At 45.1% G+C, this 21609-nt stretch overlaps 1 protein-coding gene and 1 long non-coding RNA gene across 2 annotated transcripts; both read left to right on the top strand.

Moving 5' to 3' along the window:
• Positions 1-5965: 5965 nt before the first annotated feature.
• Positions 5966-7197, top strand: LOC100586264 (tubulin beta-8 chain-like). The gene has a single exon (XM_030810225.1). The coding sequence runs from the start codon at positions 6028-6030 to the stop codon at positions 7024-7026; it is 999 nt and encodes a 332-aa protein (XP_030666085.1). The 5' UTR covers positions 5966-6027; the 3' UTR covers positions 7027-7197.
• A 2502-nt stretch (positions 7198-9699) lies between these two features.
• On the top strand, positions 9700-15451 carry LOC115834730. Its single transcript, XR_004029600.1, has 3 exons — positions 9700-9762; positions 9960-10049; positions 15372-15451. It is a non-coding gene; the product is annotated as an uncharacterized LOC115834730 (long non-coding RNA).
• The last annotated feature ends 6158 nt before the right edge of the window (positions 15452-21609 follow it).

The raw sequence follows: 21609 nt of genomic DNA on the forward strand, positions 1-21609 counted from the left end.
GCAATATAGTGAGACCCACCCTCCCAATAAAAAATACAATACAATAAAATAATTAAATTAAATAAATAAATTAAAGAAAATCAGGTCGGGCTGGGCACGGTGGTTCACACCTGTAATCTCAGTGCTTTGGGAGGCTGAGGTTGGACGATCTCTTGAACCCGGGAGCTGGAAGCTGAACCCAGGAGCTGTGATTATGCCACTGCCCTCAAGCCTGGGTAACAGAACAAGACCCTGTCTCTTAAAAAGAAAAGAAAATCAATTTAGTTTTGTCTACTGGCCATCTTTTTCTTTCTTTTTGTTGTTGTTGTTGTTGAGGAGTCTGGCTTTGTTGCCCAGGCTGGAGTGCAGTGGCACAATCTCAGCTCACTGCAACCTCCGCCTCCCAGGTTCAAGCGATTCTCCTGCCTCAGCCTCCAGAGTAGCTGGGATTACAGGCATGCGCCATCGTGCCTGCTAATTTTTGTATTTTTAGTAGAGACGAGGGTTCACCACATTGGCCAGGCTGGTCTCGAACTCCTGACCTCAAGTGATCCGCCCGCCTCAGCCTTTCAAAATGCTGGGATTACAGGCGTGAACTGGCCATCTTCTTTGATGACTATCTCAATGCTTTCCCGTCAAGGCACGGGATGGTGGTCTTCAGTTCAGCTGAAATTTCCAAAATCTCGGCCTTGAAAAATCCAGACGCTGATTTTCAGAGATTCTCCAGAGTTGCTGCGAGGGGGCGTCCGGCCCTGCCGAACCCGGAGGGCTGCGAGCGAACCGTGTCCGAACCGCACGGCGGCGTCCTGGGGCGTCCACTGTGAGGACGGAGCTTCCTCTCAGCACCCACCCAGGAGGGGCCAGGGCTTGGGACACCTGGGGCCACGTCCGCTGTGAGGACAGGGAGACGATCCGGGACACCTGGGGCCGCCGAGGAGAAAGTGAGAGAAAGGCTTCCTGCCCCCGCCGTGAGTGCAGCGGAGCGAGCGCGGCGCATTTCCCGTTTGGCCATTTGTACCCGGACTTCACTTTGTACGAGGGTCCCTTCATGGAGGCTTGGGCGGCTCACCCCCAGCACAGGACAAGATGCCGGTTATGGATGCGATTTTGTTTCTGGGGAGAGACCCTGGTCCCGGGAGAAGAAGAGGAACGTGGAGACGCCGTTGTGCTGTCGGGCGGTCGGGAGGTTGGGGACTGGCAGGGGCCACAGCCTGAGGCCGATGAAACACACGCCCCCGATCAGTGCTTGTGTTTTTTTTTTTTTTGAGACAGAGTTTCACTTCGGTTTCCCAGGCTGGAGTGCAGTGGCGCGATCTCGGCTCACTGCAACCTCCGCCTCCCGGGTTCAAGCGATTCTTCTGCCTCAGCCTCCCGAGTAGCTGGAATTACAGGGACCCGCCACCACACCCAGCTAATTTTTTCTATTTTTAGTAGAGACGGGTTTCACTATGTTGGCCAAGCTGGTCTTGAACTCCTGACCTCAGGCAATCCACCCGCCTTAGCCTCCCAAAGTGCTGGGATTACAGGCGTGAGCCATCTCGCCTGGCCAGTGCTTGGTGTTTTAAGGCTTGTTAACGTAGTGGAAACAACACAGGAAAATGGAAAAGTAGCACATTATCATGCTCACGGCACTAAACTCCAGTCTGGGCAACAGAGCGAGACGCTTTTTAAGAGTAAAAAGAAAAGAAAGAAAATAAATAGAGTTTTGTCTGCTGGCCATCTTCTTTTTTTTCTTCTTTCTTCTTTTTTTTTTTTTTTTTTTTTTTGAGACAGAGCCTTGCTCTGTCTCCCAGGCTGGAGTGCAGTGGTGCGATCTTGGCTCACTGCAACCTCCACCTCTCGGGTTTAAGCAATTCTCCTGCCTCAGCCTCCTGAGTAGCTAGGATTACAGGCGCCCGCCACCACATCTGGCTAATTTTTGTATTTTTAGTAGGGATGGGGTTTCCTCATGTGGGCCATGCTGGTCTTGAACTCCTGACCTCAGGTGATCCACCCGTCTCTGGCTCCCAAAGTGCTGGGGTTGCAGGTGTGAGCCACCACGCCCAGCGTTTTTTCGGTTTGTTTTGTTTTGTTTTAAGAGAGAAGGTCTTGCTCTATCTCCCAGGCTGGAGTGCAGTGGTGTGATCACAGCTCACTGCAGCCTCAGTCTCCTGGGCTCCAGCAATCCTCTGGCCTCAGCCTCCCAAGTAGTTAGGAGTATAGGCACCAGCCACCATGCACAGCTAATTTAAAAAAAAAAAATTTGGCTGGGCGCGGTGGCTCACGCCTGTAATCCCAGGCGTGAATGACTTTGGGAGGCCTTGGTGGGGGGATCACCTGAGGTCAGGAGTTTGAGACCAGCCTGGTCAACATGGCAAAACGTGGTCTCTACTAAAAATACAAAAATTAGCCATGCATGGTGGTGTGTGCCTGTAATCCCAGCTACTCGGGAGGCTGAAGCAGGAGAATTGTTTGAACCCTGGAGGTGAAGGTTGCAGTGAGCCAAGATCGCGCCATTGCATTCCAGCCTGGGCACTAAGAGTGAAACTCTGTCTCAAAAAAAAAAAAACAAAAAAAAACCCCACAAAATTTTGGCACAGACAACAGGATCTTTACGTTGCTCAGGTTTGTCTTGAATCTTGGGCTCGAGATCCTTACATCTCAGCCTCCCACAGTACTGAGATTACACGCGTGAGCCACTGCACCTAGCCTGGAGTCTCCTCTTAACTTCCTTCTCCCGTCCCCTTACTTTCTTCTTTCTTTCTTTTTATTTATTTTTTTCTTTTTCTTTTTTTTTGATACCGAGTCTCACTCTGTTGCCAGGCTGGAGTGCAGTGGCGCGATCTCGGCTCACTGCAACCTCCGCCTCCCGGGTTCAAGGGATTTTCCTGCCTCAGCCTCCAGAGTAGCTGGGACTACAGGCGTGTGCCACCACGCCCAGATAATTTTTGTATTTTTAGTAGAGATGGGGTTTTACCATGTTGGCCAGAATGGTCTCGATTTCCTGACCTCAAGTGATCCGCCCGACTCGGCCTCCCAAAGTGCTGGGATTAGAGGCATGGACTGGCCATCTTCTTTGATTGCTATCTCCATGCGTTCCGCTCAAGGCACCGGGTGGTGGTCTCCAGTTCAGTTGAAATTTCCAAAATCACGGCCTGGAAAAAATCAAGGTTCTGATTTTCAGAGATTCCCCAGAGCTGCCGCGAGGGGGCTCCCGGCGCTGCCAAACCCGGAGGGCCGCGCGCGCGAACCGTGTCCGATCCGCACGGCGGCGTCCTGGGGGGTCCACTGTGAGGACGGAGCTTCCTCTCCTCAGGACCCACCCAGGAGGGGCCGGGACTTGGGACACCTGGGGCCGCGTCCGCTGTGAGGACAGGGAGACGCTGCTGCAGCTCCGGGACACCTGGGGCCGCCGAGGCAAACGTGAGGAAAAGGCTTCCTGCCCCCGCTGTGAGTGCAGCGGAGCGAGCGCGGCCGCGTTTCCCGTCGGGCTGTTTGCTCCTGGACTTCACTTCGTGCGAGCGTCCCTTCATGGCGGCTTGGGCGGGTCACCCCCAGCGCAGGACAAGATGCCGGTTACAAATGCGAGTTTGTTTCTGGGCAGAGACCCTGGTACCGGGAGAGGAGGAGGAACGCGGAGACGCCGTCGGGCGGTCCGGATGTTGGGGACTGGCAGGTGCCACAGCCTGAGGTCGAGGAAACAGGCACCCCCAATCAGTGCTCATTTTTGGTTTTGTTTTTTTTTTTTTTGAGACGGACTTTTGCTCTTGTTTCCCAGATTGGAGTGCAGTGGCGCGATCTCGGCTCACGGCAACCTCTGCCTCCCGGATTCAAGCGATTCTCCTGCCTCAGCCTCTCGAGTAGCTGGGATTACAGGCATGCGCCAGCACGCCCGGGTAATTTTGTGTTTTTAGTAGAGACGGGGTTTCTCCATGTTGGCCAGGCTGGTCTCGAACTCCCAACCTCATCAGGTGATCCACCCACCTCGGTCTCCCAAAGTGCTGGGATTACAGGCGTGACCCACCTGGCCTGGTCAGTGCTGCGTGTTTTCAGGCTCATTTGTTAACATAGTGGAAACCACCCAGGAAAATGGAAAAGTAGGCACATTATCATGGTCACGCCACTGCACTCAAGCCCTGGGCAACAGAGCGAGACCTTGTCTCAAAAAACAAAAACAAATGAAAACAAAACCAAAAAAACCATTGTGTGCGTCTAATGGAAGTGAACTCATCAACAACAGTTTTTCTTTTGCTGAGAAAGTCTGTTTAATTTGCAGTGTATTTGTAATGGTACATAAAATGATGTCTGTTTTATAAACATTCTCATCCTAAGTTAGTTGAAATGTATTAACTATATCAAGCTTTGACATGATGCCATAAAATTAATTGAAGAAAGTCACTACTCTTTTTTTTTTTTCCTTGGCTTTGACCATTTTAAATAAAATCAGATTTCGTTAAGGTTACTTGATACTGAGCTGTAAACCCGTATGGCCCTGCGGTGTCTTTTCTTATCTTTTTTTTCTTTTTTTTTTTTTTTTTTTTTTTTGAGATGGAGTCTCGCTCTGTCTCTCAGGCTGGAGTGCAGTGGTGTGATCTCCGCTCGCTGTAACCTCCACCTCCCAGGTTGAAGCAGTGCTCTGTCTCAGCCTCCCCAAGAGCTGGGATTACAGGCGCCTGCCACAACGCCCAGCTAATTTTTTTGTATTTTTACTAGAGATGGGGTTTCACCAATTCGGCCAGGCTGGTCTTGAACTTCTGACCTCGTGATCCACCCGCCTCGGCCTCCCCAAAGTGCTGGGGATTACAGGTGTGAGCTGCTGCGCCCGGCCCTGCAGTATTTTTCTTTTTTTTTGAGATGCAGTCTCACTCTGTTGCCCAGGCTAGGGTGTAGTGGCTCGATCCCCGCTCACTGCAACCTCCCCTTCCTGGACTCAAGCGATTCTCCTGCCTCAGCCTCCAAAGTAGCTGGGACTATAAGTGTGCTCCATGATGCTCGGGTAATTTTTTGTGTGTTTTTAGTAGAGGTGGGGTTTCACCGTGTTGGCAAGGCTGGTCTCAAACTCTTACCTCAAGTGATCTGCCCGCCTTGTCCTCCCAAAGTGTTGGGATTGCAGGCGTGAGCCACCACGCCCTGCCCCTGGGGTCCTTTTTTAATGGGGATCTCTAAGGGTCACTCCAAGCTTTTCTATGCTACTCGGTGTATTTAAATTTTCCTCATTTTAGAGTCCATTTTGTTAATGTGTATTTTTACTAGGAAATCACCCATTTTCTCTCGGTTTCCAGTTTGATTCAATAAGTTTCTCCTTTTTTTTATTTTTTATTTTTTTGAGATGGGGTTTTGCTCTGTCTCCCATGCTGGAGTGCAGTGGTGCAGTGGATATCTCGGCTGACTGCAGCCTCCATCTCCTGTGTTCAAGCAATTCGTCCTCAGCCTGTTGAGTAGCTGGGATTACAGGTCTGCACCACCATGTCCAGCTGATTATAGTATTTTTAGTAGAGACTGGGTTTTGCCATGTTGGCCGTGCCGTTCTGAAACTCCTGACCTCAGCTGATCCGCCCGCCTCGGCCTCCCAAAGTACTGTGATTACAGGCATGACCCACGTACCTGGCCAATAAGTTTCTCTTATTTGACTTCTAATTTATCTCTTTCTAGTTTTCAACAGAATTGTTAATCCTATGTATTTCTGCTATTTGTTTCCATCAATAATATTTTAAAAATATACTTCTTAGTTTATCTTGTTTTCAATTGAGGGAATTGTTATATTAAACAATTTCTTAGACCCAATGACAAGCTTTAATTATTTTAAAATAATTCCTGCTTAACGCAACACCTTTTGCAGGAACCAGCTGTCAGTGGTATTTGTTACTGACCAGAGTTTCTTGGCTCTCCGGTAATGGAAATTGAATGGTGCCTTCACCTCACATGTGACACTGGCGCTTTCTGCATTATGGTGGTTACCACTGATGACCGTACGCCTGGCCATCGAGTGACTGGCTGTACTGTCTTACAGGTCAGTGTGGGGCCGGAAACACCTGGGCCAAGGGACACTACACAGAAGGCGCGGAGCTGATGGAGTCAGTGATGGACGTTGTCAGAAAGGAGGCTGAGAGCTGTGACTGCCTGCAGGGTTTCCAGCTGACCCACTCCTTGGGTGGGGGGACTGGGTCTGGGATGGGTACCCTTCTGCTCAGTAAGATCCGGGAGGAGTACCCAGACAGGGTCATAAACACATTCAGCATCCTGCCCTCGCCCAAGGTGTCAGACACCGTGGTGGAGCCCTACAACGCCACCCTCTCAGTCCACCAGCTCATAGAAAATGCGGACGAGACCTTTTGTATAGATAATGAAGCGCTATATGACATATGTTCCAGGACCCTAAAACTGCCCACACCCACCTATGGTGACCTGAACCACCTGGTGTCTGCTACCATGAGTGGGGTCACCACGTGCCTGCGCTTCCCCGGCCAGCTGAATGCTGACCTGCGGAAGTTGGCCGTGAACATGGTCCCGTTTCCCCGGCTGCATTTCTTCTTGCCTGGCTTTGCCCCACTGACCAGCCGGGGCAGCCAGCAGTACCGGGCCTTGACTGTGGCTGAGCTTACCCAGCAGATGTTTGATGCTAAGAATATGATGGCCGCTTGCGACCCTCGCCATGGCCGCTACCTAACGGCGGCTGCCATTTTCAGGGGTCGCATGCCCATGAGGGAGGTGGATGAACAAATGTTCAACATTCAGGATAAGAACAGCAGCTACTTTGCTGACTGGCTCCCAAACAATGTAAAAACAGCCGTCTGTGACATCCCACCCCGGGGGCTAAAAATGTCGGCCACCTTCATTGGGAATAATACGGCCATCCAGGAACTCTTCAAGCGTGTCTCAGAGCAGTTCACAGCAATGTTGAGGCGCAAGGCCTTTCTCCACTGGTACACGGGCGAGGGCATGGATGAGATGGAATTCACCGAGGCCGAGAGCAACATGAACGACCTGGTGTGTGAATATCAGCAATATCAGGATGCCACGGCCGAGGAGGAGGAGGATGAGGAGTATGCTGAGGAGGAGGTGGCCTAGAACTCTCCTTTTCTAGGTAAAGGGGGGGAAGCAGTGTGGATTCTTTACTGTGTTCTGACAGCCATGTGTCACTACGCGCTTGTTCGTTTGTGTCTTCCCATCTCCTCCTGCTGCATTTTTTAAAGCATTTTTATAGTATGCAGTTTTGCCTAATGAAGTATTTTCACAGCATCTGGTTTCCCCTCCAACTTCTTTCCATGGGCCCTCTGGCTACTGCTGCCAGATGCGCACAGTTGTCCTGCAAGGCTGAAGCTGTCTGGGTTTATCACACGCCCAGGAACAAGCATTCCAGTGGCTCCAGGTGGGGTCGGCATGGGCTGTGGATGTGGCAGGCAGGCTTCACACGAACTTGGGGATGCCCTGGGCCTTGGGCAGCGACGTGGTGGAAAAACCTGTTCCTGAAGGCAAGCCTTGGCTTATCCCATGTGCCAAATTCTAGGGGACCAGCTGGCCATGTTTCTGGAACTTTAAAAGGGGTCAGTGACCCTGGTGGACAATGTCCCCAAAGTCCCATCTCAGGGTAGGAATGTGGTCAGACACCTGGCTCTGAACCAGCAATGAAGGGTGGGCAAGTAGGACCCCAGCCACTCCATCACCATGACGGCCTGGGTGTGTTTGTGTGGCCTCATTCTCTTAATGAGGTGGGCATGGGATATCTGGCAGGGACTAGGCAGGAATCAAGCCCAGTGTCTGCTCACATGCACTGAACCCTATGTAGAAGGGGATTAGGTCCTGGGGGCTGTAGATGGTGGTTGCTGGGCCTGTGTGCTCAGGGCAGTCTCTCCAAAGGCACAGATGGGGTTTCTGAACAGGACCTGGGGAGAGAGACTGGTGCTCACAAATGCTGTTTCCCCCAACTGGCAACCAATGAGAAAAATGCCTGAGTGGAGGTCTGACCTGCCCCAGTCTGGAGGACTGATGCTCTCTGGAAAGGTGGCTAATGTGTACTGTCTGTTGTCTCCCTGTCTGCCACTCCAAAACTTCAGGGCAAAAATAATCCAAGATAGTCAGGATGAGCCTGGTGAGGGTGGCACGTTTGGGGACAGGCCCTTCAGCCTGGCAGAGTCTCCTCCCCAGGCTGCTTGGGGAGCCTGGACGGCAAAAATCTGCTTTGGGAAAGCAAATGAGAGATGTGTGTGTGAGCTGGGTGCCGGGTAGCATGCACGGACAGTGCTCTTCTCCCTGGCTCTTGTAGAACTTGTCCATGGCCTGTGTGATGGTCTCTTGGTAATTCCCACCCCCCCACACCCCACAGATAAGATGAAGCCAGCATAGCCTGGGAGTGGGCAGATGTACAGGATCTACCCCAGGTCCCCTGGGCATGCCCACCTGCCTCCAACGTGTCAGGGAAAATAGGTGAGGCCCCTTTTTGTTCTCTAAATGTTGGCAATGGTCTATTGCAGCCAAATGGGAACAGGCAGGCAGGAGAGTGTCTCATCTCGAAAGAAGTGGCTCCTGGAAGCTGCTGGGAGGAGGAAGAGGTCCCCCATACTCCCCCAACCTGTTCTAGGAGCAGGAAAAGGGGCCTCTGTGACAGCCGTCCTCAGTGGCGCTCACTGTCTGAGGGGTGTCCTTGCCCAACCCAGGTGCACACCCATCTGAGATGGCCTTGCATGGACCTGGTTGGGAAGGTTCAGCTACAGCAACCGCTGGAACCTGCCCACACCTAGTGTCTCCACTTACATGTGGAGCTAGATGTTCCTCCCTCCTGTAGTGGTACAGCCAGAGTGGCAGAGGGGACAAGTCACTGCTGCAGTTCCCACCTGGGTCTGAGTGGGGGTCAGGCTTAGGTGCCCATGTATTTCCCAATTACCTGGTTCCATGTGGGGGCTTCATGGACAGGAGTGGTGTTTTTCCAGGCTTTTCCATATGCCAGCTACAGGCCCAGGTTTCCCAAGTTTCTGGAGCCCCTCTTCCAGCCTGGCAAGCATGGCGTGTTGTAGGGGAAGGACATCAAACCTACAGGCAGCAGAAGCTGTCTGGGTATGTTCTCTAACCTGGAGGCCCCTGGTTGTTTACCTCTTTGGGTGAGAGTTGGCTTAGGATCTCAACATTCTTGCAGGACTTCAGAACTGTACAGACAGTGGCCCAGGAGGGAACAGGAGCTGGGACTGGCAGCTAACCAGAGTGGTGGGGGTTGTAGGGCTCAGTTTGGTCTTGCAGGGAATTCAGGGAGGCTTGGATTTGCCGAAGCTCTAGACAAACTTGGGCTTGGATATGGAAACAGCATAGAGCAGGGGCCCTTCTGCACACTGGACTCTGAGTAGTTGCACCCTGGTGCATCCATAGGTGTTCCCCACCTGGAGCACAGCTGTGGATAGAAGCAGGGAGAGCTGTGGAGGGAAGAGGAGGAGGAGGAGGGGGAAGGGGAGGGAGTCTCGGCGCAGCCCCAGCATCTAGGCAGGGCCTCCGCTAGTGAGATGCAGATCCAGCCTGTTGGCCACTTAGCAGCTGCTTGGCCGGCTGCAGATCACCTGACCTCTGTTCACCAGTAAATGGGGGTTGCAGTAGCACTTACCTTCTGGGACTCCTGCAGCTTGAAGGGGCAGCAAACACCACGTGCTGAGAAAGTGCTGAACTGAGGCAAGCTTCTCCAAGAGCACCACAGCAGATTAACATCCAGCCTGTACAGGACACCATCAAATCTCCCCATCCCTCATTCCAATGGAAGAAAAGGGAGTCTGTGTCCTAGGGAAGCAAGCACAGGCCTATCTATGCAGTGGGCACACGGCCCAGGTGGGGGAAAGGCCCTTGGATACGGGCTGGTTTCACCAACCATCTGTGGGTTGGGTTTGGGCTGGACCCCTGCCCCCCAGGAGGCCAGTAGCCCCCTGCATGGGAGAGGACTGGGAGGTGGTTGGGAGGTCTGAGCTTTGAGGGAAGCCATTATTTGGCCTCATGAGAAGTGGTGCAGGTAGTTGTTGGTGGCTCAGTTTTGCAGGACCTGGGTGATCACCCAAGGAGTGAAAATGGCCTTTTTATGAGAAATTGCCAAAATTGATGCAAGCTCATCAGTCGAAAAGGTGAGCAATGCTGACAGTTGGCTTCACCTGCCCCTTCCCCACAAGTAACTGGTGTTCAGAGGTGGGTTTGGTTCCTTCCCAGCCTTTCCCCTTTGCATGTAGATGTGCATGTACTTTTGTGTGTACACGTACACATGTTCCCCGGAGGGGTTACTTTTATTTTTTTATTTGGAGGGATAACTAGTGAGGCAGCCTGACACTTGCTTATGTTTTAAGTGTGGAGTCCTCTATGGAGTGGGATTGGGTACTTACTAGCTGGCCTCTGCCAGCTGTTTGGCTGCCCCAGTTTCTGCCCTTCACAGACATGCTGGCCAGCTGTTGTGACATTCAGTGGCCTTGTTTGCAGCTAGTGTGATGAGGCAAGTGGATCCAGGTGCATTACAAACTGAAAAAGCACACAACATGCAGAGGGAAAGGATAAATGACCATGTGTGTCCTGCTCTGCTAAAGTCCACATCACATGACTGAGATGAAAAACATTTTTTCACCTAACGTTTGGGCCCTGAGAAACGGCATCTATGTTTTACTTTTTATTTATAACAGAAGAAATAAAGCTTTCTTTTCCATTTTCCCCAACTCCCACTTTAGGCCCTCAAGTTTACCTACCTCAGAAAGCGGAGCTCGCCTGGTTAATGAGAGCCTGAAATAATTTGAGCCAGGTCACTGTGTAAAGGTCAGACTGCTTCTGTCTCCTTGTGCATCACTTGCGCAGCTCAGATATTTCATAGCTCCCTGTATACAGGTAGCTGTGTTACCCTCCTAGCTGCTTTTTTGGTTTGATACATGCCTGAGAGCATGTGGGAGCACTTCAGGTCTAGGGTCGTGGGAGGACTGTTCTGCCAGCCCAGCTCATCCCTCCAGCTCAGCCTGCAGCATGCCTTCCTCCATCTGATTCCAGGGTGGCAGATGGCAGGTCTCGCATTGATCTCAAGTTTGTGTGACTTTTTCCACCTCTGCTTTCCCAGACAGCCCCTGCTGTGGGACTTGTAAGGAGATTTGGGAAGTCAGTATCTACTTTTTTGTGTGGGTGTTTTATAAATTAGAGCCCTGGAGGGGAATAAATGTTAGAGGTACTCCAAACCCCTAACATATAAACATCTAAGCCTGGCCCTTTTTTGGTGGTAAAATATATACAACATAAAACTTACCATTATAACCATGTTTAAATGTACAGTTGAGTGGCGTCCAGTATAATGTGTTGTACAACCATCTCCTTTGTCCATATCTACAACTTCTTTATCATCCTAAACTGAAACACCAAATCCATAAATAAGTCTTTGAATAGAAGACTGATGCATTTGACTCCATAAAAATTAACACTTTATAGGTGAGAAAAATGCCTCAAGGTCAAAGTCAACAGACTGGGGAAATAGATCTGCAACATACATGACAGACAAAAAGCTAATTTGGGTAATATGTATATATATATGTAGCTATATAGCTATCCTAAATTATTAAAAGACCAACAGCCAAATTGAAAAATGGACAAGGGATGTAAAGAAACAGTTCAAAGAAACATGTAGATTTTTAAATACTTGCTAATTTTTTTACTGTGGTAAAATATGTGTAACAGAAAATTTAAGTACGTTAAGTATAAATACATTGTTGTGCAACTATCACCACTATCCCTTCCAAACCTGTCTTATCATCCCAAAGTGAAACTCTGTATCCACGGAACAATAGCTCCCCTTTCCCTTCCCCCCATCCCCTGGAAACCACATCCTACTTTCTGTGTCTATGAATTTAACTGCTCTAGGTACACTATAAAAGTGGAAAGCATGGAGTATTTGCATTTTTTTTGTTTTAATCTTTTCAAGGTTTATGTTGTATCATGTATTAGAATTTCTTTTTAAAGCTGAATAATATACCATTGTGTGTATCGATCATACTTGGTTATCCATTCATCCGAAGATGGACATTTGGGCTTTTTCTACCCTTTGGCTCTTGTGAATGCTGCTATAAACAGGGGTGTGCAAATTCCCACTTTCAGGTTTTGGGGTACATACCCAGATGTGGAATTGCTGGATCATACGGTGATTACTGTTTTCCACAGTGGCTGTGCCATCTTGCTTTCCCACCAGCAGTGTGCAGGAGTCCTGACTTCTCCACGTCCAGCATTTGCTGTTCTCTGGGGCTTTGTTGCTTTGGTTTGCTGGTGGCAGTTTTTTTGATGGCAGCTATACTTATGTGTCAGTTGGTATTGCATTGTGGTTTGGATTTACATTTTTCTCATGATTAGTGATGCTCAGCACCCTATACTGTGCTTACTGGTCATACGTATATATTCTTTAAAGAAATGTGTATTTTAAAACCTTTGCTCATGTTTAAATTGGATTGTTTTGTTGTTGCTGAGGTCTTTATGTGGCCTGGATATTAATTACTTATCAAATATATAATGGTGAATATTTTTTTCCCTCCATGAATTGTATTTTCAATCTATTGATTATAACTTCAGATACATACAAGCTTGGCACTTTGATGAAGTTCTTTTTATGTTTTTTTTTTTTTTGTTGTTGTTGTCTGTGCTTTCACTGTCATATCCAAGAAGTTATTGCCAGATTCTATGTTATGAAACATTTTTCCTATGTTTTCTTCTAAGGGTTTTATAGTTGTAGCGCTTACAATTAGATGTTCTGTCCATTTTAAATTAAGTTTTTTATACGGTGTAAAGTAAGGATCCAACTTTATTGTGTTCCATGTAAATATTCATTTTCAACACCATTTAAAATATACTGTCCTTTCCCCATTGAATAGTGTTGACACCCTTGTTAAAAATCATGACCGTATTTTTTGGTTCTTTATTTCTGTTGCATTGGTCTTTATGTCTGTCTCTATGCTGGCACAGCCTTGTTTTGGGTACTGAAGCATTGCAGTAAGCTTGAAACCAGGAGTTGTTAGTCCTCTAACTGTTAATTTTTAAGATTGATTTGGCTACTTGGGGTTTTTTGAGATTTCATTGGAATTTTAGAATAGGTTTTTCTATTTTTGCAAATATTGGAATTTTTGTAGTGATTTTATAGAATCTGTAGATGACTATAGATAACAATGGCATCTTGACAAGGTTTTGTCTTCCAGTCCGTAAACATGATGTCTTTTCATTTATTTGTGTCATCTTTAATACTTTTCTGCAATGTTTATAGTTTTGCTGTACAGGTTTTTCATTTCCTTGGTGAAGTTGGTTTCTAAGTATTTTATTCTTTTGTGCTATCAAATGATACTGTTCTCTTGATTTCTTCTTCAGATAGTTTGTTATTGTAGAAATAAAACCAATTTTTGTGTGTTGATTTTGTATCCTGCAGTTTTGCTGAATGTTATTTATTGCATCTGATAGTTTATCTCACAGAAACTAAAAGATTTTTAATATATAAGATTATGTCATCTGCGAACAGAAAATTTTATTTTTTTAAAAATTGGAATATCTTTTATTATTTTACTTGCCTTATTGTTCTAACTAACTAGAACCTTCAGTACTGTATTAAATAGAAGTAGTAAAAGCAGGAATCCTTGATTTTGCTCTTAGGGTAAAAGCTTTCAGTCTCATAATAATGTTAGCTGTGTGTTTTTTTTTTTATATAACCTTATGTTAAGGTGCTTTATTCCTTTTATAGCTTATTAAGAACATTTTATCATGAATGTGGGTTAAATTTTGACAAATGCTTTTTCTTCTTTGATTAAGATGATCACATGAGCGTTTTTTCCTTTATGTTAATGTGATATTACGCTGATTTTCATGTGTTGAAACATACTTTTATTTCAGGAGTCAATTATGCTCATTCATAGTGTATAATCCTTTTAATGTACTGCAAAATTGGAATTGCTGGTATTTTGCTGAGGATTTTTGCATCAGCATTTGTAAGGGATGTTTGTTTGTAGTTTTCTTATGGTACCTTTGTCTGGCTTGGTGTCAGGGTAATATTGGCCTCATAGAATAAGTTAGAAAATGTTACCTCCTCTTCAACGTTTTGAAAAAGTTTGAGAAAAACTGGTGTTTATTCTGCTTTAAACGTTGGGTAGAATTCAACAGTGAAGCTTTCTGGTCCAGGCTTTTCTTTGTTGCTGGGTTTCTGATTACTGATGCCATCTTCCTGCTGAATCTCCTTGCTGAATAGGTTTATTCAACTTTTCTGATTCAGTCTTAGTAGGTTTTTTTTTTTCCCTAGGAATTTGTTCATTTTATTTAGGTTATTCAATTTTTTAGTGTATAGTTCCTTATGGTGCTCTCCTACATCCTTTTTTTACTCCAAAAATTTGTTAGTAATGTACCCATTTTATTTTTGAGTTTAGTAATTTTGAGTATTCCCCTTTTTTCTTGGTCGATCTAGATAAAATTTTGTCAGTTTCGATCTTTTTCAGAGAACAAACTTGGTTTTGTTGATTTTTGATATTTTTCTGTTCTCTATTTCACTTATTTCCACTGCTGTCTTTATCATTTATTAAATTCTGCTAGCTTTTAGTTGTCCCTCTTTTAGTTGTCCCTCTTTTTCCCTCTGTTTTTACTTCCTTACGAGTAAAGTTGTTGATTCGGTATCTTATTTTTTATAATCATTGATATAAATCTTTCCCTTATGCTATGGTTTTTGATGTATCTCTTTTGGTATTTCATATTTTTAATTTGTCTCTAGATATTTTCTATTTTCTCTTGTGATTTCTTTTATCCATCCTTGAGGGTTTAATATCTATATTTTTAGACATAAAATGTGTAACCTACAAAATTTTCTTGATTTGTTACAGTTTTATTTGTTGTAAGTTTTTATTTCAGAATTAATGTGTGTATCAACATTTGTTATGTTCTCATAAACTTTGTAATACATGGAGATTCCTGCTCCACATATGTAAGCCTCTACATGAATATTATTTTGAAGCATTTAACGTTTTGTTTTAATATTTTGAAGGTCTAAATTAAATTGAGATTTTGGTTTCTGAGATGATATCATGGTAGGTGACTGATAAATGCTTAAAAATTAGCCAAAACTTAAAATTAAGTTAAAGTTTACCTTCAAGATTCAACCTGAATGAGTCACCCTGTATTGCTGGTAATAAAAAATAAGTCTTTAATGGTATAAAAGCAAACTTCAGAGAATGTTTTTTCCCCGTTGACATCTAAATTAAAAGCTGTAAAAAATTTTGATGGCCTTATGCATTTTTTACTTTAGAATTCTGACTTTTTCTGGTTAAAATTTTTCCAAACAGATTCCTGTGTATTTGAAAGACAAATAATTTTTTTAGTTGAAATGCTTAAGCAGTTAAATAAGGCCATGAAACTTTCTTGAACTTGTGGGAATCCATGAGAAAATCTGACATTATGTTCTACTCTCTTGGAAGGTAGAAATATCGTTTGACTTCTGTTTTGCTGACAAGAAATGTGGTCCTGACAAGGCTACCTGGGACAATGACCTCACACAAAACGCAGGAGCCCATCTGTTTCCAATCTGCTGTTTTCCAAAAATTAGGGAAGTTCAGCTTTCCCTTTGATACTCTCTGTTTCTAACAACCCCAATGCCAGGGCTGTCCTGCTTCTACAAGTGACAATGACAAATATAGACCTGAAGGAAGATGAGCTGATGGCATTCCCAGCTTATTTCCACTCCTTGGGGGCCTTATCTCACATACATGGATTCAACTCATAGACTCAGCTGGTGAGTATCTCTTATTCAGCTACATTAGAAGTGACTGCTTAAGACTCAGGTGTGTGGTGAAATGAGGCAGAATTTTCTCAACGGAGTGTTAGAATGTTCTCCTCATAATTACCATCTTACTATCACTAAATCATAGCTAAAATAAGGAAATTATTCAAGAAGAAATAGAAATGTAATCTTATGAGGACATAAATTTAGAGATTTGTGGAAAGCCCTTCATAATTTTATGGTGTTCTCTTTGAGCTGGGATTACAGTTGACATTTCATTGTAATATGTTAGCTGTTCTAGACTTTATGCATTTATGTAAAGTTTTCTTTGTTGTACTTTAAGTTCTGGGATACATGGGCAGAACATGCAGGTTTGTTACATAGCTATACACATGCCATGGTGGTTTGCTGCACCCATCAACCTGTCATCTACATTAGGTATTTCTCCTTATGCTATTCCTCCCCCAGCCTCCCACCCCTCAACAGGCCCCGGTGTGTGATGTTCCCCTCCCTGTGTCCATGTGTTCTCATTGTTCAACTCCCACTTATGAGTAAGAACATGCAGCATTTGGTTTTCTTTTCTTCTTTTTCTTGAGACAAAATTTCACTCTTTTTGCCCAGGTTGGAGCGCAATGGCATGATCTTGGGTTACCGCAACCTCTGCCTCCCGGGTCCAGGTGACTCTCCTGCCTCAGCCTCCCAAGTAGCTGGGATTACAGGCACGTGCCAACATTCCTGGCTAATTGTTTGTATTTTTAGTAGAGACGGGGTTTCTCCATGTTGGTCAGGCTGGTCTCAAACTCCCCACCTCGGCCTCCCAAAGTTCTCAGACTACAGGTGTGAGCCACTGCCCCTGGTCTGGTTTTCTTTTCTTGCGTTAGTTTGCTGAGAATGATGGTTTCCAGCTTCATCCATGTCCCTGGAAAGGACATAAATGCATAGTATTCCATGGTGTATACGTGCCACATTTTCTTTATCCAGTTTATCATTGATGGGAATTTGGGTTGGTTCCAAGTCTTTGCTATTGTGAACAGTGCTGAAATAAACATACAGTGCATGTGTCTTTATAGTATAATAATTTATAATGCTTTGTGTATATACCCCATAATGGGATTGCTGGGTCAGATGGTATTTCTGGTTCTAGATCCTTGAGGAATTGTCACACTGTCTTCCATAATGACTGAACTAATTCACATTCCTACCAACAGTGTAAAAGCATCCCTATTTCTCCACAGCCTCATCAGCAACTGTTGTTTCCTGACTTTTTAATAATCACCATTCTAACAGGTGTGAGACGGTATCTCATTGCGGTTTTGATTTGCATTTATCTAATGACCAGTGTTGATGAGCTTTTTTTTCATATGTTTGTTGGCTGCATAAATGTCTTCTTTTGAGAAGTGTCTGTTAGTTTTCTTTGCCCAGTTTTCGATGGGGTTGTTTTTTTCTTGTAAATTTGTTTAAGTTCTTTGTAGATTCTGGATATTAGCCCTTTGTCAGACAGATTGCAAAAATTTTCTCCCAATCTGTAGGTTGTCTGTTCACTCTGATGATAGTTTATTTTGCTGTGCAGAAGCTCTTTAGTTTAATTAGATCCCATTTGTCAATTTTGGCTTTTGTTGCCGTTGCTTTTGGTGTTTTGGTCATAAAGTATTTGTCCATGCCTATGTCCTGAATGGTATTGCCTAGGTTTTCTTCCAGGGTTTTCTTGGTTTTAGGTCTTATGTTTAAATCTTTATTCCATTTTGAGTTATTTTTTTGTATAAGGTGTAAGGAAGATGTCTAGTTTCAGTTTTCTGCATGTGGTTAGCCAGTTTTCCCAACATGATTTATTAAATAAGGAATCCTTTCCCCATCGCTTGTGCTTGTCAGGTTTGTCAAAGATCAGATGGTTGTATGTGTATGGTCTGATTTCAGAGTTCTCTATTCTGTTTCGTTGGTCTATGTGTCTGTTTTTGTACCAGTACCGTGCTGTTTTGGTTGCTGTAGCCATATAGTATAGTTTGAAGTTGGGTAGTGTGATGCCTCCAGCTTTGTTCTTTTTGCTTAGAATTGTCTTGGCTATTTGGGCTCTTTTTTGGTTCATGAGAATTGTAAGATAGTTTATTCTAATTCTGTGAAGAATGTCATTGGTAGTTTAATGGGCATAGCACTGAATTCTTTTATAAATTACTTTGGGCAGTATGGCCATTTTAATGAATTAATTCCCTATCCATGAGCATGAAATGCTTCTCCATTTGTTTGTGTCCTATCTGATTTCTCTAGGCAGTGGTTTGTAGTCCTCCTTGAAGAGGTTCTTCACTTCACTTGTTAGCTGTATTCCTATGTATTTTATTCTCTTTGTAGCAATTGTGAATGAAGTTCATTCATGATTTGGCTCTCTTCTTGACTGTTGTTGGTGTGTAGGAATACTAGCAATTTTTGCACACTGATTTCGTATCCTGAGATTCTGTTGATGTGGTTCATCAGCTTAAGAAGCTTTTGGGGTGAGATGATGGGGTTTTCTAGATACAGGATCATGTCATCTGCAAACAAAGATAATTTGACTTCCTCTCTTCCTATTTAAATACCTTTATTTATTTCTCCTGCCTGATTGCCCTGGCCAGAAATTCCAGTACTATGTTGAATAGGAGTGGTGAGAGAGGCCATGCTTGTTTTGTGCCAGTTTTCAAGGGGAATGCTTCCAGCTTTTGCTCATTCAGTATGATATTGGCTGTGGGTTTGTCATATATGGCTCTTGTTATTTTGAGGTGTGATCCTTCAACAGCTGGTTTATTGAGAGTTTTTGACATGAAGGGATGTTGAATTTTATTGAAGGCCTTTTCTTCATCTGTTGAGATAATTGTGTTGTTTTTGTGTTTAGTTCTGTTTATATGAGGACTTACATTTATAGATTTGCGTGTGTTGAACCAACCTTGTATCACAGGGATGAAGCCATCTTGATCGTGGTGGGTCAAGGTACCCTTATCAGTCTTAGGTTCAGTCTTTTTACATAATCCCATATTTCTTGAAGGTTTTGTTCATTCTTTTTTGTTCTTTTTTTCTCTATGTTTCTCTTCCTGTCTTAGACAGATAGTTTTGAAGCTCTGAGATTCTTTCCTCCACTTGGCCTATTCTGCTAGTGATACTTGTGGTTGCATTGTGAAGTTCTTGTGTTGTGTTTCTCACCTCCATCAGGTCAGTTATGTTCCTCTCTAAACTGAATATTCTGGTTGTCAGCTTCTGTAATTTCTTTTATGATTTTTAGCTTCCTTGCATTAAGTTAGAATGTGCTTCTTTAGCTCAGTGAGGTTTGTTATTACCCACCTCCTAAAGCCTACTTTTGTCAATTCAGCCATCTCAGCCTGGGGTCAGTTCTGTGCCCTTGCTGGGGAGGTGTTGTTGTCATTTAGAGGAGAAGAGGCATTCTGCCTTTTTGAGTTTTCACCGTTTTTGTGTTGATGCTTCCTCATCTTTGTGGGCTTATCTACCTTTGATCTTTGACGTTGCTGACCTTTGAATGGGGCTTTTGTGGGGTCTTTTTTGTTGATATTGTTGTTGTTGCTTTCTGTTTGTTTTTAACAGTCAGACCACTCTTCCCTAGGGCTGCTGTGGTTTTCTGGTGGTCCACTCTTGACCTTCATCACCTCAGTCTTTCCTGCATCTGGAGGTATCACCAGTGAAGGCTGCGAAACAGCAAAGATGGCAGCCTGATCTTTCCTCTGGGAGCACCAGTCCAAGGGGGTACTCACTTAATGCCAGCTGGAAGCTCCTGTAGGAGGTGTCTGGAGACCCCTGTTGGGAGGTCTTGCCCAGTCAGGAGGAACAGGATCAGGGACTGCATGAAGAGGCAGTCTGGCTGCCCTTTGGCAGAGCAAGTGTGCTGTGCTGATCCCCAGGAGTCTCCAGAGCCAGCAGGCTGGAAAGGCTCAGTCGGCTGAACTGGGGAGACAGCAGCTACCCCTCTCCCTGGGGACTTCATCCCAGGGAGAAATCAGAGTTCTGTCCATAGAACTCTGGCTGGAGTTGCTAAAATTCCGATGGGGAGGCCTTGTCTAGTGAGGAGGGATGGATTTTGGTCTCACTTAAAGAAGCAGCCTGGCCACGATCAGGCTCAGCAGCTGTGCTCTGTTATGGGGAACTCCTCCTGGTCCCTGGTGCCAGCAGGCTAGAGCAGCCAACCCAAACCACAGACATAGCGGCTGCCCTCCCCCCGGGAACTTGGTCCATCTCTGGCTGTCTCCAGCCTGCTGCCGCTGGCCAGCTGGAATTCCCAGCCAATGGGTCTTATGAGGTGCTGTGGGAGTGGGCCTCAGAATGATGTCACTTGGCTCCCTGGCTTCAGACCCCTTCCTAGGGGAATGCATGGATTTGTCTCTCACTTTGCTGGAATTCTCGGGGCAGAGGATGTAAAACTCCTGGGTTTCCATGCATGCTCCAGTGAGCCAGCGAGCACTCCGCCGAGACTCCACACAGCTCTGTGCTTCAGACCCAAGGCCATGGCTGAGCTCACCAGGGGACCTCCTGATCTGCAGGTTGCAAAGTTCCGTGGGAGAAGCATGGTTTCTCGGGCAGAGTCGCATAATCACTCACTGCCTCCCTTGGCTGCGACTGGGGGCTCCCCTAGCTCCGTGTCACACCTGGGTGGGCCATCGCCCCACTTGCTTTTCCTCACTCCCTGTGGGTCAAGCTGTCTGCCTAGTCAGTCCCAATGCAAGAACCTGGATACCTCAATTGAAGGTGCAGAATTCACTCGCAGTTTTCACTGCTCTCCGTGAGAGCCGCAGGCCACAGCTGCTTCTAATCAGCCAGCTTGGCCCCATCTAAAGTATGATTTCTTAATACATGAGATGTTTTAAATACATAACAATGTTTATCACAAATAATATTTTGTCACAATGTGATATAAAAATTGCTAATAAATCCTTTTTTGGTTACCACAAAGCTATCTGGAAATGTAACATCTGCCATTTATAAAATTTTTGTAGAGTTAATAGAACTTTACCTGAAGGGAGACTGGCAATATGCATCATGATTTCAAATATTGTATTAATTGTTTTGTAATTTTGTGTTTTTTAAAACTAAACTTATTAAATTGGTCGTATATTACTTTAGGTGACACTATTTGGTGGTGAGAGAATAATAATTTGCAAAATATAAGACTTCCTTACTATAAAAATGCCGCTGTTTTATATTACTACCATTTCCTCTGAAAGTTTAAAATTGTAATTTTCTAATTAAAATATATATTCACAAATGTGACTTGTAAATGTTAATATTTATAATTTTAGGTTTTTTTTTTTTGCATTTGGTAGGGATAGGGTTTTCTGTGTCTATTCTTCTTCAAAAGAAAAGGTAGAGAGAATGGAATCAAGAAAGGTTAAAACACAAAGGAACACAATGATGCTGATAGAGATTATTCATTTGTGGCTGGCCAGGGCCTAAAAATATCAAGAAGAAACATGATCAATAGAAAACCTGCATGTCCTTGAACATTATAGAATTTTTAATTTCTCTTAAAATTATTCATGATAAAAATCTCTGTACTTTGCACATTTAAGAGAGATAAAATCAGAGTGCAGGGTCCTCCCTGATCCTGATAAGAGCACCCGAAGCACAAAGGATGTGTCTTTATCTCCTCCCAACTCCACGGTGGAAACAGTTGCTCTGGTTATCTTATCACAGTGATGCACAGAGATATGATGGTCAAAGAGCTTGCACACTTTAAAAAAGAAATGTTGGCTGGGTGCGGTGGCTCACGTCTGTAATCCTAGCACTTTGGGAGGCCAAGGCTGGTGGATCACGAGGTCAGGAGTTTAAGACCAGCCTAGTCAAGATGGTGAAACCCCGTCTCTACTAAAAATACAAAAATTAGCCAGGCACGGTGGCAGGAACCTGTAATCCCAGTTACTTGGGAGGCTGAGGCAGAGGAATCACTTGAACCAGGGTGGTAGAGGTTG

Source organism: Nomascus leucogenys, chromosome 4 (assembly GCF_006542625.1).
Source record: "Nomascus leucogenys isolate Asia chromosome 4, Asia_NLE_v1, whole genome shotgun sequence".
In the NCBI taxonomy this organism is placed as follows: Eukaryota; Metazoa; Chordata; class Mammalia; order Primates; family Hylobatidae; genus Nomascus; species Nomascus leucogenys.

Bases quoted from the DNA above. Each gene is read 5' to 3' on its own strand.
- LOC100586264 (XM_030810225.1), top strand. From the start codon at position 6,028: ATGGAGTCAGTGATGGACGTTGTCAGAAAGGAGGCTGAGAGCTGTGAC.